A 21,024-nucleotide genomic window follows, 5' to 3' on the forward strand; every position below is an offset into this window, starting at 1 on the left:
CAGCGATCGGTGGCCCCCGATCGTGGGCCTGGCCACCGCTGAGGTCTCCGCCGGAGTCAGATACCCCCCGCCCCCCACCAAGACCGTGGGTCCCCTCTCCCGCGGGGTGGTTCCACATGTAAACCACACCGGCGGGAGTTCGGCCGGTCGACCATGGAGAATCGCCGCGGGGGCCTGTTCCAATGGCCCCGACCGGGACTGGCGGGTCCGCGGAGAATCGGGCAGCACGGTAGCATTGTGGATAACAGAATTGCTTCACAGCTCCAGGGCCCCAGGTTCGATTCCCCGCTGGGTCACTGTCTGTGCGGAGTCAGCACGTTCTCCCCGTGTCTGCGTGGGTTTCCTCCGGGTGCTCCGGTTTCCTACCACAGTCCAAAGATGTGCAGGGTAGGTGGATTGGCCATGATAAATTGCCCTTAGTATCCAAAATTGTTACTAGTGGGGTTACTGGGTTATGGGGATAGGGTGGAGGTGTTGACCTTGGGTAGGGTGCTCTTTCCAACAGCCGGTGCAGACTAGATGGGCCGAATGGCCTCCTTCTGCTCTGTAAATTCTATGATCTATGATCTATGATCGCCGTCGCTCCGGATTTCCGGTGTGAACAGCTATTTTCCGCCCCCGCGCTGGCCGCGTTTCCGCCACGGAGCGTCGGAGAATCCCGCCCCATATCTCTCCCAATTTTTATTGACACAATGTCGAAATTACCCCACGTGTTGCAGTGTTTGGCTCTGTGAATTTGGCAGTTTCAGACTGTGACACCAGGGGTGCCTCTGTCAGCATTTGAGAGCAGAGACGTGACGGCTGCTGCTGCTGTCACACCAGCAGGTGGCAGTGTCGCACCACAAAGTACAAAGAGAACAGCAGGATCCCATACTGTCTGTGAAAGGTCAGAATGTCTGTGCAGAAACTAATTGGACACGCCCCCTGTATCAATAATGAATAAACACTCCCACTCCCAGCATTGCATGCTTCAATCAGTGTATTTTATTTCACCAGAATTGTAAAGTACATTTGAAATGAATTAAAGGTAAAACAGCAACAAAAGCGAGATCTGAGAGAGACTCAGTGAGCAATTAGAAATCAGGGAGACGGCGAGAGAGAAATCCCATCAATCACACCCGGAATATTCTATTGGAGAGATTCTTGTCAGTGTGACTCTCGGTCACATCTCCATCGCTTCATTGCGAGCTGGAGCTATGGGACGGTCTTGCACAGGGTTCGGTCATAAACCGCAAACTTTGGGTTGTATTTGTCGCTGTTCTCCTTGAGGCACAGGGCAACTGCAATGTTGCAGTCACACAACGTCATAGCACACTCTGCGAAGTGAGGCGTCATCGAATAATCAACTGAAAAAGAGGAGAGAACAACTAAATATACACAGTGTAAAATATGCACTGTAATGTACACATGGAAACACACACTGGGATATACACACATTAATGGACACACTGATGTGCTGGGTGGGGTTAAGAATGTGAGATTCTGCAATGTTGTAAAATCTTCATTGTTTTTTGGTCCATTTAAAAAACATTTTTTCAATAAATTTAAAGTACCCAATTATTATTTTGTTCCAATAAAGGGGCAATTTACTGTGGCCAATCCACCAATCCGGCACATCCTTTGGGTTGTGGGGGCGAAACCCACGCAGACACGGGGAGAATGTGCAAACTCCACATGGACAGTGATCCAGGTTCTTAATGTTGTGGGTGATTCACAATGGTTGGGGCCCAATAATGTTCTTGAAGTTTCCTGAACGACGGGGCAGCTAACGTCTCAGAATGTCTCTGATGTGCGAATGGCCGTCCTCAAGTTCTGGATGGTCATTAATTTTTAATCGAATACTTTGGTGCTGAGGGGGTGGGTGGGGTCTGTTAATAGTTTAATAAACGTGTTAAAGCTATCGCCAAGTCTGAACCTTCCTTTGTCAGAGTGCACATCAAGGAAGCAGCTTCTGCTACGACAATAGCAGAATAAAACATGGTACCAGTGAGTAACTGTTTAAATCCATATAGTTACAACTCAGCAAACAGTGACAGCCAGCAACAACACCCAGGCAAGATGATCGAGATTCCGGTTCCACAGCAGCTCAGGTGCAATCTCAGTGCAAACTGGCGAGCATTCAGGCAAAGGTTTGAGATCTTCCTGGTAGCAGCCGACCTACAAGACGTGGCCGATGCTGAAAAGACAGAGCTTCTGCTCACAATTGCGGTGCAAATGCAGAACAAATCGTTAAAACCTTCAAGTACACCAGAGGACAAGCAAGGAGAGACTTCCAGGCAGTCCTGGACAAATTCGAACAATGCTGCGAGGAAAACACAAACAAACCAACAGAAAACGGTCAGAGAGGCGCCAATACTCACCACGAGGTCCCGGAGCAACGAACGACAATTGGGATCGGCGGCCATCTTGGAAAAGGTACTGCACATGAGCAGTTGAGAGAAATGCGCAAAGTAAAGGAACAGCGATCTGCGCATGCGCAATCGCTTCCTACGCACTACGTCACATGCTTTGTGACATCAGAGGCTCCGGACCACGCCCACTTAAAGGAGAAATGTCCCAAAACAAGAAAAAAAATGTTTAAAGCATCAAAACAAGATTCTTTCACCAGGAACGACAGCACAATGCCTGAAATTCGACCAGTAGCTGAAAGTAACCTCCGCAGAACCCTGCAGCAAGCAGTTAGCACCGCCCAAAGAGATGATACAGTCCTTGAAGACTATGACTCAGGCCTTGAATTCTTCTTTGGACATCGTGAGCCCAATGCCAGCTCCGGCACAAAATGTGATGATATGGTCCCAGAAAACTGCGACTCAGATGATGATTTCATCATTGGCGATGATGCGACCCCAGTAACAAATCCAAACCGCAACGAGATGTGTTCTACAGTGAAGAATCCGACACAGAAGCGAATGTGTTTGAGGATTTGAGGATCTTCAGTCCAGCACATATGACATCCCGACTCGTGAGTGCAGGATTATGCTGCGGCCTGACACCAAGAGACAGAGAGCGGTACAAGCCCACAGAGAGCGGCCTGCTGCCACACAGAGAGTGGTCCACGCACCGCAAAGGGTCCCCGACTCCACACAGAGAGTGGTCCACGCCCCGCGAAGGGTCCCCGACTCCACACAGAGAGTGGTCCACGCCCCGCGAAGGGTCCCCGACTCCACACAGAGAGTGGTCCACGCACCGCGAAGGGTCCCCGACTCCACACAGAGAGTGGTCCACGCCCCGCAAAGGGTCCCCGACTCCACACAGAGAGTGGTCCACGCACCGCGCTGAGTCCCCGACTCCACACAGAGAGTGGTCCACGCCCCGCAAAGGGTCCCCGACTCCACACAGAGAGTGGTCCACGCACCGCGAAGGGTCCCCGACTCCACACAGAGAGTGGTCCATGCACCGCGAAGGGTCCCAGCCTCCACACAGAGAGTGGTCCACGCCCCGCAAAGGGTCCCCGACTCCACACAGAGAGTGGTCCACGCACCGCGCTGAGTCCCCGACTCCACACAGAGAGTGGTCCACGCACCACAAAGGGTCCCAGCCTCCACACAGAAAGCGATGAAAGACTCCACAACGAGACAACTGTACGTCTCCACACAGAAAGTGTCTCCAGTGACACAAGCCTCCACAGCGAGCTCGTGGACAGCCTCCACGATAGAAGCAACGCAAGACTCCAAAGCGCAGTCCTTGCATGAACAAGAAGTGACTCGAGTGACACAAGCCTCCACAGCGAGCTCGTGGACAGCCTCTGTGACAGAAGCAATGCAAGACTCCAGAGCGCAGTCCTTGCATGCGCAAGACCATGAGGGTCTAGCAACCTCCTCTGAACAACCAGCAGCAGACGATGCAATTCTGCTACGCTCAAGTGTACAGCAAGCAGACTCTGACAGTCTACCACACTCCAGTGACCAAGAAGAAGACTCTGACAGTCTACCCAGCTCAAGTGAACGACAAGAACACACTGAGGCTCCACCCACCGTATGTGCGACTTCCCATGCAAGATGTGCAACGTGACAGACCTCAGCTCGAATGTACCGAGGCACTCGTCAATCACAGTGAGACTACTGGTGACTCCGGTGACACCACGTTACGTCAAACCTCATTCGCTCGAGCCTCTCCACAAGCAAATGCATTCCTCGCTGTTTTGACTCCGGACGGGGAGCATCAAGAAGCCAAAACTGACTCGGGTGAAACAGCCCAGACTCCGGACGGGGAGCATCGACAAGCCAAAGCTGATACAAGTAAGCCGGACATGACTCCAGACGGGGAGCGCCGCGAACTCAGTGGCGGCACGCTCAAGGAGACAGCAGATGCCACAAAGCACGCTGACACGAGTAACTGTGTGAAGGACTCGTATTATACACAGTGAGGTCCTTGAGCGCAGCAAACACGACAACAAAACCAACCACCACAACAACAACATCAAAGACATCAACAAGAAGCGCACCAGAGGCAACAATGTCGACAACAAGCACGACACAAACACCAATGGAACTACGACTGGTACGACTCTGCCCATGAGGAACACTGTTACTGCTCAGCTCAGTACAATGACAGACCGTGGCAGGACGATGCATCTTACCAGTTCACAGTTGCTGCACTACCAACTGGCAACCTGGCATTCAGGACAGATGCCATCAAGAATTGCCACCACAAGCATCGGAAAAAAAACCAACAGACTCCAAATCAGTCAATGAGGTGATTTGAACAATTGGACACCTCCTGATGACCAAACACCAGGACACTGACGGCATTTACAAGGGAATGACAACATCACCATTGACACTTCTATACCAGACCATAGTAATTAATGAACTTTGGACTCAACTTTTATTGCATTTTCTTATCCTCAAAGTCATCGCAACTATTATTTGGTCTTGTATACTATTGTACAGTCATCACAGTCATCATAACTTGTACATAGCATCACTTATCTGCCTAGTTTGTTAAATTTTTTTTAACACTGTACAGAAAATATGTAACACGAAAAAAGGGGGAATGTGGTGATATACATCACTGTAAGTACACAAAGGGTTAATGTACATACACTACACCTAGCTAGACACTAGAGGGAGCACCAGAGACATGACACACAGACAGTCAACCAATCGGTCAGTAAGATAGGACACGACCAATGGGCATTCACGAAACACACAGAGGAGATACTACCACAGGAGGGCATTACACCAGCCCATATATAAGGACACATCACACATGCTCAGTCTCTTTCCAGTGGAGACACTCAGTGAGTACAGACACAGGGTTGATTGAACATCACACCCACCACGTGGATTGTAGCAGACTGGTTCGTCAGTCTGAGTAGCTATAGAAGGATGAACAGTAGAGTCGAATCCAAGTAGGAGAATTGTTAATAGTTTAATAAACATGTTAAAGCTATCTCCAAGTCTGAACCTTCCTTTGTCAGAGTGCACATTAAGGAACCAGCTTATGCTACGACAAGAGCAGAACAAAACAGAGTCCAAAGCTGTGGAGAGTCTTTAACGTGGGTGAGGAAGGGGTGGCCTGGAATCGTCGGCTGTGGATTCTGTCCTTGATGTTGTCAGGGGTTCCCCAATATTGTGAAACTCCCTAATGCTGTCAGTGATGTGGGCTGCGTTCCTTTAATGTATTGGGGGCCCTAACATTGTGGGGGGGGGGGGTCCCTAACAGGGTGATTTCTATGGGTGACATAATGAGAGTCCCACCACAGCGAGAAGCAGCAAACTATCTCAAACCTCGATATCGCCACAAATGTTCCCCACCTCGAATCTGGGGAATTGTGAAATCTCACTGAGCGATATTTCCAAACTTGAAACCAAATTCGTAAAAGAAAATTCACTGCGAGGCAAGTTGTTGTGTTCTGCTTCTTCGTGTAGCTTAAGCTGCTTCCTTGATGCTCTGACAAAGGGAAGTTCAGACTTGGAGAGAGGTTTAACACTTTTATTGAACAGTTAACAATTCTCCTACTTGAGTTTGACTCTCCTGCTGATCTTGCTATAGTAACTCAATCTAACTAACCAGTCTACTCTAATCCATGCGGTGGGTGTGATGCTTCCTGATCTGCCCCTGTCTCTCTGAGTGTTGCCTGTGGAAAGAGAAAGAGCACGTGTGCCCTGTCCTTTTATATGGGTAGCCCCCTTGTGGTAGCGTAACCTCTGGGGTGTGCCTTGACTGCCCAATTGGTCGTGTCCTATCTTACTGACCTATTGGTTGAATGTCTGTGTGTCATGATGTCTCTGGTGCTAGTTGCAGTGTACCTACATTAATCCCTTGTGTATTTACAGTGATGCATATCACCACACAGGTGATGTCTGATCCACAGCAACCACATCTTCAGTAAGTGTCCACAGCTCGAGGAACTGCGGCTCAGAGTGAATGAGCTGGACTCGGAGCTTCAGACAGGGCAATGGCATCAGGGAGAGAGAATGCTCCCTGGACACTTTGTCACACACCTTCGCTCAGCTGCTTCATTGGGTCCGGGATCATGGACAGACGGTATGACTACACGTGAGGATCCAGGAGGTAGTAATGGAAGACACTCAGCCCTTGCACTTGTCCGAGAGATTGGAGGTTTTTGCAGCCTGTGTGGACGAGAGCGAGGGCTGTAGGGAGGATGAGCAGACTGACCACCGCACCTGGGGACAGGGACACAGACAAGTGGGAGGAATGTAAAGGAATGGGATTGTAGCAGGGGACAGTGTTGTTAGAGGATAGACAGTGTTCTCAGCATCGAGAGAGTCTGAGCCCCGAGGGCCGTGTTGCCAGCCCGGTGCCAGGGTTAATAACTCCTGGGGGAAGAATTCAGTTGTTGTTGTATCGGTGGGTACCAACCACACAGATAGGACTAAGAAAGAGGTTCTGATCAGGGAGGATGAGCAGCTCAGGACTCAATTAAAAAGCAGAACCACAAAGGTAAGAATCTGTGAGCCACAGACAAATTGACATTGGGTAAATACGATCAGGGAGTTGAGTGCGTGGCTCAGAGATTGGTGTGGGAGCAATGGGTCACCATTCATGGGGCACTGGCATCAGTACTGAGGACAGAGAGAGCTGTCCCGTTGGGGTGGGTTTCACTTGCACGGCGCTGGGAGCTGGGTCCTGGCAAATCACATGACCAGGGCTGTGGAGCAGACTTTAAACAAAATGGTGGGAGGTGGATTAGTAATAGATTTCATAGAATTTTTATAGCATTTACAGTGCAGAAGGAGGCCATTCGGCCCATCGAGTCTGCACCGGCCCTTAGAAAGAGCACTGTTTTGTTCCCAGTGTGGTAGGTAACATGTGCTACTCAATCCTTGGTTAGTGATGAGGTATTCTGAATCCTGATGAAGAAGAATCAAACTCTTCCAGTAGTAACTACAGCAATATTTCCATGAGTTCTTTACTTTAACTTTGATACTAGTGATAAGGTTAACAAGATCTAACTATGGTAACTATACGTAACTCCACTGGAACTAGTCTGCTGTTGCTTTGATCACAGTGCACCCAAGAGAGAGAGAGAGAGACAATGTGGCTGCCTTTTATACCCCTGTTGGTCCGGCCCTCTAGTGATCATGTGGTGCTACTGATGACACATTAATGACACATTCCTCCCACAGTCCAAAGATGTGCAGGGTAGGTGGATTGGCCATGATAAATTGCCATTAGTGTCCAAAATTGCCCTTAGTGTTGGGTGGGGTTACTGGGTAATGGGGATAGGGTGGAGGTGTTGACCTTAGGTGGGGTGCTCTTTCCAAGAGCCGCTGCAGACTCGATGGGCCGAATGGCCTCCTTCTGCACTGTAAAGTCTATGAAAATTCTATTAACCCCTTGTGTTCATGCAAACATAGAGATCACCACAACTACATCACTCAAGCATACACCTCCTCCACCCCATCCCCTTAACCCAGTAACCCCAATTAACCTTTTTGGTCACGAAGGGCAATTTAGCATGGCCAATCCACCTAACCCGCACATCTTTGGACTGTGGGAGGAAACCGGAGCACCCGGAGGAAACCCACGCAGACACGGGGAGAACGTGCAGACTCCGCACAGACAGTGACCCAAGCCGGAATCGAACATGGGACCCTGGAGCGGTCAAGCAACTGTGCTAACCACTGTGCTACCTGCAGAGACCCAGACTGAAGCTCTGGGGACAAGGGTTCAAATCCCACCACGGCAACTGGTGGAATTTAAACATTCAGTTAATAATTTTTAAAACACTAGAAGTGAAATCTTGGGCAGATTCTCCGACCGCCCGTCGGATGGGAGAATCCCCAGGGGGTGGCGTGAATCCCGCCCCGCCACTCCGACGCCGGCTGTCGTATTCTCCGGCGCCGGTTTTCGGGTGGCGGCTGGGTTTACGGCCCGCGAGTCGGGGGCCATTGGCAGCGGCCCCCCTGGCAAATCTCCGGGCCCTGATGGGCCGAGCGGCCGTCATTTCCTGGCCTGTCCCGCCGGTGTGAAATGGACATGGTCCATCACGGTGGGATCTGGCTTGGAGGCCGGCTAGGTGAGTCCTTGAGGGAGGGGGGTGCAGGGGGATCCGGCCCGGGGGGTCCCTCAAGGTGGCCTGGCCAGTGATCGGGTCCCACCCATCTGTGGGCGGGCCTGTGCCGTGGGGGCGCTCCTTCCTTCCGTGCCTGCCCCTGTAGGGCTCGGCATTGTCGGCGCGGAGAGGAACCTCCCTGCGCCTGTGCAGGAACACACCGGACAGTCTGCGCAGGCGCGGAACCACGCAGGCGGTTCTGCACATTCGTCAACTCGCGCTGGCCCTTCGCCGCCAGTTGGGGTGTCTGGTGGGGGTCTCTTTAATTGGGGGGCCTCTGGTGAGGGGTGTCTGGTGGGGGTGGGGTGGGCAGGTCTTGCATTGTGGGGGGTGGGGAGGGTGGCCCTCCATTGGACTTTGGGGGTAACTCCCGGAAAGAGTGACCCCCTTGGCCCACCGTGAGGCCCACCACATCAGGGCCACGCTGGTCAAGACCTGCACTAATTCCTGCCCCCGTGATTCCCGGCCCAGAGGACCGGAGAATCCCGACGATTCGGAGAATATGGGGCAAATAAATCTTAATGACCCATTCACATTCTCCCGCTGGTGCCCGTCAGCGATCCCGTTTTCTGCCCGCGCTGGATTCTCCGCTGCCCGCCGCTGGTAGCGGATTTCCCGATGCGACGGAGAATCCGGCCCTTAGTCTCCCAAACGGAAAGTTCCGGGCCTGGGGCGAAATTCTCCGTTATCGGCGGAAAGTCCGCCGATCGGCGCAAATCCCACTTGCGTCACGTCGGAAAAATGGGTCGAAAGTCTCCGGCCCGAAATGGGCTAGCAGCGACGTAACGGGATCTGCGCTTGCGCAGTGGTTCACGCTGTGCAGCGTCATACGCGCCGCACGGCGTGATGGCTCATAAGGCCGCGCTGCTCCCCCCCACCCGACCGGAACACCCGACCGGAACAACCGACTGGATGGCTGGCCGCCGCTCAGCCCCGAGGTTCGAGTCACGCGATGTGGCGGCGCTCCTGGACGCGGTGGAGCAGAGGAGGGACGCCCTGTATCCCGGGCACGGCCGCAGAGTTGCCGCACGCCACAGCCGGCGTCTGTGGAGGGAAGTGGCAGAGGCCGTCACCGCTGTGGCCCTGACACCACGGACAGGCACCCAGTGCCACAAGAAGGTGAACGACCTCGTCAGAGCAGGCAGGGTGAGCCTCCCCATAGCCACCCTCCCCCATATCCCCCCTGCCCCATATTCCCCCTCCCCCATATCCCCCCTCCCCCATATCCCCCCTTCCCCCATATCCCCCCTCCCCCATATCCCCCCTGCCCCATATTCCCCCTCCTCCATATCCCCCCTCCCCCATATCCCCCCTTCCCCCATATCCCCCCTCCCCCATATCCCCCCTTCCCCCATATCCCCCATATCCCCCTCCCCATATCCCCCCTCCCCCATATCTCCCCCTTCCCCCATATCCCCCTTCCCCCATATACCCCATATCCCCCCTCCCATATCCCCCCTCCCCATATCCCCACCTCCCCCATATCCCCCCTTCCCCCATATCCCCCCTCCCCATATCCCCCCTCCCCCATATCCCGCCTCCCCCATATCCCCCTTCCCCCATATCCCCCTTCCCCCATAACCCCCATATCTCCCCTCCCCCATATTCCCCCTCCCCAATATCCCCCCTTCCCCCATATCCCCCTTCTCCCATGTCCCCCCTTCCCCCATATCCCCCCATATCCCCCCTTCCCCCATACCCCCCATATCCCCCCTCCACCATATCCCCCCCTCCCCATATCCCCCATTCCCCCATATCCCCCCATCCCCCATATCCCCCCTTCCCCCATATCCCCCTCCCCCATATCCCCCTCCCCATATCCCCCCTCCCCCATACCCCCCTGCCCCATATCCCCCCTCCCCATATCCCCCCTCCCCATATCCCCCCTCACCCAAATCCCCCTTCCCCCATAACCCCCCTCCCCATACCCCCCATATCCCCCTCCTCATATCACCCCCTCCCCCATATCCCCCCTCCCCCATATCCCCCCTCCCCCATATCACCCCCCTCCCCCATATCCCCCCTTCCCCCATATCCCCCCTTCATTCATATCCCCCCTTCCCCCATATCCCCCAAATCCCCCCTCCCCCATATCCCCCCTTCTCCCATATCCCCCATATCCCCCCTCCCCCATATCCCCCCTCCCCCATATCCCCCCATCCCCATATCCCCCCCATATCCCCCCTTCCCCCATATCCCCCCTTCCTCCATAACCCCCCTTCCCCATATCCCCCCTCCCCCATATCCCCCCTCCCCCATATCCCCCTCCCCATATCCCCCTCCCCATATCCCCCCTCCCCCATATCCCCAACTCCCCCATATCCCCCGTATCCCCAAGTGAATCCAGCCCTAACCTTAACCTCTGCAATACACGCGCAACCGATGGAGTGCATTCATATACCTGCATAACACTGTTGCCTTTTACCCCTGCCACCCCCCTCCCCCCCACAGGAGAAGCGCGCACACAACAATAGGGAGCATGTGAGGACTGGAGGAGGGCCCGCTGATGAGAGGCCACTGACCGTACACGAGGAAAGGGCCCTGGAACTGGCTGGCGGACCTGACGACCGGGAGGTTTCTGATGCAGAGGTCGGGGGCGTACTAGCAAGTGAGCCACCGACAGCCCGTCCCCATATCCCCCCTCCTCTATATCCCCCTCCCCCATATCACCTGATCACTGCCTGCGTGTCTAACCATGCATGCTTCATTGTGTATCGCAGGACCAAACGTCCAGGCACCCATCCCCGCAGATGCAGACCGCCCGCAGGATGCCCCTCGGAGGCCACGGGAGACGGAGAGACACGGACCCTCCGGCATGCGACGCCCGCAGGATGCCCCTCGCACACCACGGGAGTCGGAGAGACACGGACCCTCCAGCATGCGACGCCCGCAGGATGCCCCTCGGAGGCCACGGGAGACGGAGAGACCCGGACCCTCCAGCATGCGACGCCCGCAGGATGCCCCTCGCACACCACGGGAGACGGAGAGACCTGGAGCAACAGGGAGACGACACCCCCGTCACGTGCGGGAGCGTCCACCCAGCGATGAGGGGGGCAGCCACAGGCCCCTGTCACATCCGAGCCAGGACACCACTACCCAGGACACCACTACCCAGGACACCACTACCCAGGACACCCCTACCTGTGACAGCACTGCCCAGGACACCCCTACCCGGGACAGCACTACCCAGGAAGACGAAATACCGGACAGTGACTCAGAGTGGATGGGTGGAGACGAACCCCCACCCCAAAGTGCCATGGACTCAGAGTGGGACGAAGAGCACGACACAACGCCACTGCTGTCACCAACACCATCCACCATCGCAGAAACACTCACCTCGGGTGGGCACTTTAGTGATGAGGCGTCTGGTACACTCACTGGTGCGCACAACACAGCCGTCCCGGTACAGCAGGTGGAGGTAGGAGCAGCAGAGGGGCCGGGCGGTCGGAGGGCAGCCCAGTCCAAGCGAACATCTGCCGCCCAGATGGATCCTGGGTTCCTGGAGTTACCACACCCACACATAGATCCGATGCAACCACCGACCCGGAGACGAGCGAATAGGGTGACGGCCGGCATGCGGCGGCTGCAGTCGCAGGTGGAGGAGTCCACCCGCGTCCAGGAGCTGGGAGTGGTGCCGGTCATGCGTGCCACTCAGGCTGACACCGCACGGGTGGCGTCCGCAGTGGAGGCAATGGGTGCGACGGTGTCAGACATGGGAACGGTTTGCGAGGCCTGGGGCTTTCCGTGCAGGCGGCGTCTGTGGCCCAGGACATGGCTGCCCTCTCACAGGAGGCCATGAGCCAGTGCCAGCGCCAGATGGCAGAGGCGCTCAACGCCATAACCCAGTCTCTGCAGTCCATGGCCCAGTCTCAGCAGGCCATGGCCCAGCCTCTGCAGGCCATGGCCCAGTCTCAGCAGGCCATGGCCCAGTCTCTGCAGGCCATCGCTGAGGGCATCGGCGCCAGTGGCCATGTGCGAGCCGGCGTCGCACTGTCACAGACAGGGTTTGCCAACCCCCTGGGCTCCATGGCTGCAAACCTGCAGACCCCTGTCAATACCAGCACGGGCCTCCAGGACTGGCAGCGCCAGATGTCGGGGGGGCGTCGGATGGCCAGTCCGTTCGCATCCCCCACCCATGTAGAGGCCTGGGGGCCATCGGGCACCCCGAGGGAGGAGGAGGTGGTGTGGTCCGTCCCGGCTCCCCCTGTAGGGGAGGTCCCGGTTCACCGCGACACCTCGGACTCCCCCCCTTCCGTCCCAGATGCATCGGGTGGGCAACGGGCAGGACAGGCTGGCAGCTCGCCATCCCAGTCGCCTGGGCCGCAGCCTGGCCCATCTAGGCCAGGACGCCCCAGGAAACGGCCGCCAAAGGGATCCAGTGTCAGAGGGCAGGAATCACAGGAGTCCACCTCCAGTTCTGCTGTACCGTCTGGGGAACCACGTAGACGTAGTCAAAGGGCCCGTAAGGCCAAACAATTAGACACAGAGTAAGTTGGCACGGGTGCAGGGCACAGATGAGTTTTAGGGGCTAGGGCACGTGCATGAACTCGTTTGGTTATTAAAGTCAATGTTACACCTACAGAAGCTGCCTTTGTGCTCTGTCCAAAGCGTGCGGGGGTGTCACGTACGTTGAGCGCAAGTGTGTGTGTGAGGGGTGGTCTTACCTCAGCCCCAGGTGAGTCTGCCCCGTTCCCCCTGGGCCGCCATCAACATCCCCCGGGCAGAGGACGGGACCGTGCGCTGCAGTGTCACAGCCGCATGCAGGGATGGTCCGGGTGGATGGTGGTACTGTGGCCATGGGTCAGACATAGTCCAACGATGTGGAGCCAGGAGCTCACCGCAGGGCGGGTTGTCATCATCCTCCATGGCCTGCAATAGACACGCGTCCACCCGCAACTATGTGAGCCCGGCCATTGGGCCGCAGGTGGATCGGCAATGGGGGGGGGTGGTGTGCATGCGGGTGGGGTGGGTGGGGTTGGGGAGGGGGGCGAGGGTGCTGGGTGGGTGGATGGGTGGGGGGTGTGGGTGGTCGGCTGTTGCCATGGTGTGCGGTCTGTGGCCATACTACCCGATTCAAACGCCCATCTAGTCAGTGAAGCGGGCGACTATCAGTCTGTCCCGTGCCCGCTGGGCCAGCCGGTAACGGTGGACAGCCACCCGCCTGTGTCTACCCCGTCTGCCCTGACCATTACCCCCATCTGGGGAGGACTGCGCCTCTTCCTGCTGCTCCTCCACTCCGCCCTCCTCTGCCTGCGGCACATCGCCCCTCTGCTGGGCAATTTTGTGCAGGACGCAGCACACCACAATGATGCGGCCGACCCTATCTGACCAATACTGGAGGGCGCCCCCAGAGAGGTCCAGGCGCCTGAAACGCTTCTTCAGCACGCCAAAGCACCTCTCTATCACTCCCCTTGTCGCTACATGGGCATCATTGTAGCGGTTCTCCGCCTCATTGCGTGGCCTCCGTATAGGCGTCATCAGCCACGATCGCAATGGGTAGCCCCTGTCACCCAGCAACCAGCCCCTCAGCCGGGGATGGCGTCCCTCGTACATGCCGGGGATGGATGACCGCGACAACACGTATGAGTCGTGTACACTGCCTGGGTAACGGGCGCAGACGTGCAGGATCATCATGCGGTGGTCGCAGACCACCTGTATGTTCATCGAATAGGTCCCCTTCCTATTGGTGAACACGGCCCTGTTATCTGCAGGTGGCCGCACGGCGACGTGCATCCCATCGATCGCGCCCTGGACCACGGGGAACCCGGCCACGGCAGAGAAGCCCACGGCCCGGGCATCTTGACTGGCCCGGTCCACGGGGAAGCAGATGTAGCGGTGCGCCATGGCATATAGGGCATCTGTCACTGCCCGGATGCACCGGTGCACCGATGTCTGCGATATGCCGGACAGGTCCCCACTCGGTGCCTGGAATGACCCTGTTGCATAAAGGTTCAGGGCCACCGTAACCTTGACGGACACGGGGAGAGGGTGTCCCCCGCCAGTGCCACGCGGTGACAGGTGTGCCAGCAGGTGGCAGATGTGTGCCACGGTTTCCCGCCTCATCCGGAGTCTCCTCCTGCATTCCCGGTCCGTGAGGTCCTGGTATGACTGCCGGGGCCGGTACACACGGGTGCCCTCGGGTGCCTCCGTTGCCGTGGGGCCGCGACGTCCTCCTCCACCTCCTCGTCCTGTCGGTCAGGTGTCCCTCCAGCCTGGGCGGCTGCCGCCTACCCCTCTGCGGCAGCCTGCGCCGCCTCTCTGGCACGCTCCTCCTCCTCCTCCTCCTCCTCCTCATCCAGGGCAACATAGACATTAGCGGCTGCCGCCACGGCGGCCAACATCGCTGGATGATCGGAAAACATGACGGCCTGGTGGGGGGGAGGGGAACGACGACATGTCATCATTGCCCATATCCCCTCCCCCCCCCAGCCAGGTGGCATGGACCGCATGGGTCCAACTGTTGGAGGCTGGCACCTGGCCTGGTGGACCAACTCACTTGCCCTCGCATCCCCCTCCCCGGCACGGACCTCCCCATCCCCCTCCCCGGCACGGAACCCCCCCATCCCCCTCCCCGGCACGGACCCCCCCCCAACCTCCACCCTGGCACGGACCCCCCATTCCCCTCCCCGGCACGGACCCCCCCCCCCCAACCTCCACCCCGGCATGGACCCCCCCCCCCCCAACCTCCACCCCAGCACGGACCCCCCCAACCTCCACCCCGGCACAGACCCCCCCACAACCTCCGCCCCGGCACGGACCCCCCCCCAACCTCCACCCCGGCACGGACCCCCCCCAACCTCCTCCCCGGCACGTTCCCCCCATCCCCCTCCCCGGCACGGACCCCCCCATCCCCCTCCCCGGCACGGACCCCCCCCCAACCTCCACCCCGGCACGGACCCCCCCCAACCTCCTCCCCGGCACGGACCCCCCCATCCCCCTCCCCGGCACGGACCCCCCCCAACCTCCACCCCGGCACGGACCCCCCCCCAACCTCCACCCCGGCACGGACCCCCCCCCCAACCTCCACCCCGGCACGGACCCCCCCCCCCCCCAACCTCCACCCCGGCACGGACCCACTCCCCAACCTCCTCCCCGGCACGGACCCCCCATCCCCCTCCCCGGTACGGAACCCCCCATTCCCCTCACCATCACGGACCCCCCTCCCGGCACTCCCCCGGAGCCCAGCCCACTCTAACCACCCCCCCACGCCGCACACACACACACACACAACCCGAGACACACCTCTCCTCACGCATTCAGACTGCGGCCACGCCATCGCCTGCCCAGCGGCCAACCCCCCAGGCTGTGACTCACCTCCACGCTGGTCGGCGTGAACCTGGAGCACAGGGTCACGCCGATGAAAAGGAGGTTTAATTTACGTCGACGTGAACGGTCATCACGTCAACGGGACTTCGGCCCATCCGGAAGGGAGAATATCGGCAGGCCGAAAATCGGCTGCCTTGCGCAGACCCGTGCCATTCTCCGACGGCAGCGGCGCCATTAACGCCCCGCCGACTTTTCTCCCTTCAGAGACTCCGGCAACCGGCGGGGGCGGGATTCACGGGGGCCAACGGCCATTCTCCGACCCGCTGGGGGGGTCGGAGAATGACGCCCCTGGTCTCTTGAGCATTCCCAATTTTAATCGGTTCACCATTGGTGGCCGTGACTTCAGGTGTCTGGGCCCCAAGCTCCGAAATTCCCTCCCTCCACCTTTCCGCCTCTATTGAGACATTCCTTAAAACATCTTCAACAAAAGCTTTTGGTCGGTCACTTTGGATGTTTCATTACTCTGAAGGCACCACATAAATATAAGTTGTTGTTGTACTTTACTGATGTTGAACTATTGGGGGAAGGGAGAGGTCAGGGGGTCAGAGCAACTTCCCGAGGTCAACATCGGTTTTGTTTGGTGTTAACTTACCGCACTTGGGAATTCCATTTTCACAAGTTGAACGGTACCTCATTAAAAAGTGAGAACATCCCATCATTCCAGCTTCTCCAGAACAGTCATCGTGAACTTGACAGCATCTGAGTGGGTGACAAACAAGAGCTATCATTTCAGATGTAAGTTTTTCACGGAGAGACTGAAACTCAGTCAGCGGCTTAATGATTCCAAACAAGCCTCAGATTGGGTTCCCAACTCTGAAGAATTGTCCTGGAGTTTTCAGGAACTAAAGATGAATCCTCAGGGAATTCATTCCACATAACTGAGGGGATAAGGTCACTGCAGCACTTTAACAACATGGTCTTCTCCGATTTTATTTCAACGCATTTGTTCATTGGAGAGAAACTGGGGGTGGGAGGGAAAAGCTGTTTCTGAAAAAACATCCAATCAGATGACAAAGAGTCTGTTCACTTTCCAATTGGTTTGGAAAGGTGGGCACCCCGAGAGTGGACATGTCAGACCAATGGCAGCATGGAGGTGGGATGTTTGAGGTGACACTCCAGGAACATGAGAAAAGCAGACTGTTAGATTTGGCAAGAACATTGCAGTTAACATTACCTGACAAAATGTGAAAAGATGAGGAAATTAGGGTGGTGGTTCAGCATTTAAAGTTGACTGAGATCGAGTTTGACTCATTGGAAATGGCAAAACAACAGTTGCAAAATAAACAAATGGAACATCAGAAAGAATTAAAGCGGCTGGAATACGGGAGTGAGAGAGAGGAAAAAGAAAGAGAAATAGAGAGAGGCCTCGCCCAGAACAGCGGAGTCTACACGTTTTCCCCGTGTGGGTTTCCACCGGCTGCTCCGGTTTCCTCCCAGAAGTCCTGAAAGACGTGCTGTTAGGTAATTTTGACATTCTGAATTCTCCCTCTGCGTACCTCACAGGTGCCAGAATGTGCGACTATTGGCTTTTCACAGTAACTTTATTGTATTGTTAATGTAAGCATCCTTGTGATAATAAAGATTATTATCATCAAACCAATATTTTGAGAAAGAACACGGAGCCCAGCCCCTAACAAATATGGAAGCCAGCCAACAACAAACATGGAGCACTGCCCACAATAAACATGGAGCACTGCCCACAATGAACATGGAGCACTGCCCACAATAAACATGGAGCCCTGCCCACAATAAACATGGAGCACTGCCCACAATAAACATGGAGCACTGCCCACAATGAACATGGAGCACTGCCCACAATAAACATGGAGCTCTGCCCACAATAAACATGGAGCACTGTCCACAATAAACATGGAGCCCTGCCCACAATAAACATGGAGCACTGCCCACAATGAACATGGAGCACAGCCCACAATAAACATGGAGCGCTGTCCACAATAAACATGGAGCCCTGCCCACAATAAACATGGAGCGCTACCCACAATAAACATGGAGCGCTGCCCACAATAAACATGGAGCGCTGTCCACAATAAACATGGAGCCCTGCCCACAATAAACATGGAGCACTGCCCACAATAAACATGGAGCGCTGTCCACAATAAACATGGAGCCCTGCCCACAATGAACATGGAGCACTGCCCACAATAAACACGGAGCCCTGCGCACAATAAACATGGAGCACTGCCCACAATAAACATGGAGAACTGCCCACTATAAACATGGAGCTCTGCCCACAATAAACATGGAGCACTGCCCACAATGAACATGGAGCGCTGCCCACAATAAACATGGAGCGCTGTCCACAATAAACATGGAGCCCTGCCCACAATAAACATGGAGCACTGCCCACAATGAACATGGAGCGCTGCCCATAATAAACATGGAGCGCTGCCCACAATAAACATGGAGCACTGCCCACAATGAACATGGAGCACTGCCCACAATAAACATGGAGAACTGCCCACTATAAACATGGAGCTCTGCCCACAATAAACATGGAGCACTGCCCACAATGAACATGGAGCGCTGCCCACAATAAACATGGAGCGCTGTCCACAATAAACATGGAGCCCTGCCCACAATAAACATGGAGCACTGCCCACAATAAACATGGAGCACTGCCCACAATAAACAAGGAGCACTGTCCACAATAAACATGGAGCACAGCCCACAATAAACATGGAGCACTGCCCACAATAAACATGGAGCGCTGCCCACAATAAACATGGAGCCCTGTCCACAATAAACATGGAGCACTGCCCACAATGAACATGGAGCACTGCCCACAATAACCATGGAGCGCTGTCCACAATAAACATGGAGCCCTGTCCACAATAAACATGGAGCACTGCCCACAATGAACATGGAGCACTGCCCACAATAAACATGGAGAACTGCCCACTATAAACATGGAGCTCTGCCCACAATAAACATGGAGCACTGCCCACAATAAACATGGAGAACTGCCCACTATAAACATGGAGCTCTGCCCACAATAAACATGGAGCATTGCCCACAATAAACATGGAGCGCTGCCCACAATAAACATGGAGCGCTGCCCACAATAAACATGGAGTGCTGCCCACAATAAACATGGAGCACTGCCCACAATGAACAAGGAGCCCTGCCCACAATAAACATGGAGCACTGTCCACAACAAACATGGAGCACTGCCCACAATAAACATGGAGCTCTGCCCACAATAAACATGGAGCACTGCCCACAATAAACATGGAGCGCTGCCCACAATAAACATGGAGCGCTGCCCACAATAAACATCGAGCGCTGTCCACAATAAACGTGGAGCCCTGCCCACAATAAACATGGAGCACTGCCCACAATGAACATGGAGCACTGCCCACAATAAACATGGAGAACTGCCCACAATAAACATGGAGAACTGTCCACAATAAACACGGAGCACTGCCCACAATAAACATGGAGCACTGCCCACAATAAACATGGAGCACTGCCCACAATAAACATGGAGTGCTGCCCACAATAAACATGGAGCACTGCCCACAATGAACAAGGAGCACTGCCCACAATGAACATGGGGTGCTGCCTGTAGCGCACAATAACTGACACGAAACGAGAAGCGATGAAGTCGATCTATGCTTTATTAAGTGAGACTTATTACCCCTAATACATACCACCACACTGCCCCAACAAACTTTGAGGCCTGCTCCCAACACACATGGAGTGCTGCCCCCAACAAACATGCAGCACTGCCCCCAACAAACATGGAGCGCTGCCCCCAACAAACATGGAGCGCTGCCCTCAGCAAACATTGAGGCATGCCCCCAACAAACATGGAGTGCTGCCCCGAACAAACATGGAGCGCCGCCCCCAATAAATATGGAGCGCTATCCCCAACAAACATGGAGTGCTGCCCCCAACAAACATGGAGCACTGCCCCCAACAAACATGGAGCACTGCCCCTAACAAAAATGGAGCACTGCCCCTAACAAACATGGAGTGCTGCCCCGAACAAACATGGAGCGCTGCCCCCAACAAACATTGAGGCCAGCTCCCAACAAACATGGAGCGCTGCCCCCAACAAACATTGAGGCCAGCTCCCAACAAACATGGAGCACTGCCCATTACAAACATGGAGCACTGCCCCTAACAAACATGGAGCACTGCCCCTAACAAACATGGAGCACTGCCCCCAACAAACATGGAGCACTGCCCCTAACAAACATGGAGCACTGCCCCAAATAAACATGGAGCGCTGCCCCTAACAAACAAGGAGCACTGCCCCTAACAAACATGGAACACAGCCCCCAACAAACATGGAGCACTGCCCCTAACAAACATGGAGCGTTAACCCCAGGAAACATTGAGGCCTGCCCCCAACAAACATGGAGCACTGCCCCTAACAAACATGGAGCACTGCCCCTAACAAACATGGAGCGTTAACCCCAGGAAACATTGAGGCCTGCCCCCAACAAACATGGAGCACTGCCTACAACAAACATGGAGCACATCCCCCATCAAAAATGGCGACCATGCTGTGAAAGGTCGCAAATTTAGCAGCTCCTGCTCTTGGTGGTTTTCTTAACTGTTTTTAAGCTGGATTTCCGCAGAAACTTTTCCTAACAAAAGTGGCTTAAAGTGAGAGGAAGAGAAGGCGACTCCTATCCTGTGGAACCACGCTCAAAACGTAATCGCAAAAGAAGGAATCAAAAGCTGGTTGGAGGTGAGGATCTGAGCTTGGTGGCTGCAATGGCAGAGCAGCGAGGTCCGGCCCCGCCGGCCCAATGGCCATGGACCAGTTGGTTACATACCTGGATGAGAAGTTCGCCCGGCACCGTAAGGAGTGTGCGAGGACCTGACCAAGGTGGTAGCCTCGATTAAGGAGCTGTTGACCGGATGGAGGTGTCAGTGACGGCCCAGGGACAGTCAATCCAAATCTACAGGAGTAGGCGACGGAGCAAGAGGAGCAGTCCACGGGGATGGCACTGCAAAGTGGCATGTTACAGGATCGGCAAAAGCGGCTGCTGGAAAAGGTGGAAGACCTGGAGAATCGTTCCCGCAGGCAGAACATTCAGATCATCGGTCTGCCAGAGGGAAAGGAAGGATCGGATGCCGGTGCGTGTGTTGTGAAGATGTTCGAGAAAATGATGGGGGCAGAGGCGTTCGACAGGCCGTTG

At 55.6% G+C, this 21,024-nt stretch overlaps 1 protein-coding gene across 1 annotated transcript in view; it reads right to left on the reverse strand.

The window, feature by feature from the left end:
* Nucleotides 1-961: 961 nt before the first annotated feature.
* The window catches only part of LOC140402554 (basic phospholipase A2 nigexine-like), a 397,963-nt gene continuing 377,900 nt past the window's right edge, over nucleotides 962-21,024 (reverse strand). Inside the window, exons 3-4 of the mRNA XM_072490405.1 lie at nucleotides 16,443-16,549; nucleotides 962-1,346 (exon numbers count right to left, since the gene is read on the reverse strand). Coding sequence (XP_072346506.1) covers nucleotides 1,195-1,346; nucleotides 16,443-16,549 — 259 coding nt within the window. The 3' untranslated portion in view covers nucleotides 962-1,194. The remainder of the gene's footprint in view (nucleotides 1,347-16,442; nucleotides 16,550-21,024) is intronic.

The sequence above is a fragment of the Scyliorhinus torazame genome, chromosome 25 (assembly GCF_047496885.1).
Source record: "Scyliorhinus torazame isolate Kashiwa2021f chromosome 25, sScyTor2.1, whole genome shotgun sequence".
In the NCBI taxonomy this organism is placed as follows: domain Eukaryota; kingdom Metazoa; phylum Chordata; class Chondrichthyes; order Carcharhiniformes; family Scyliorhinidae; genus Scyliorhinus; species Scyliorhinus torazame.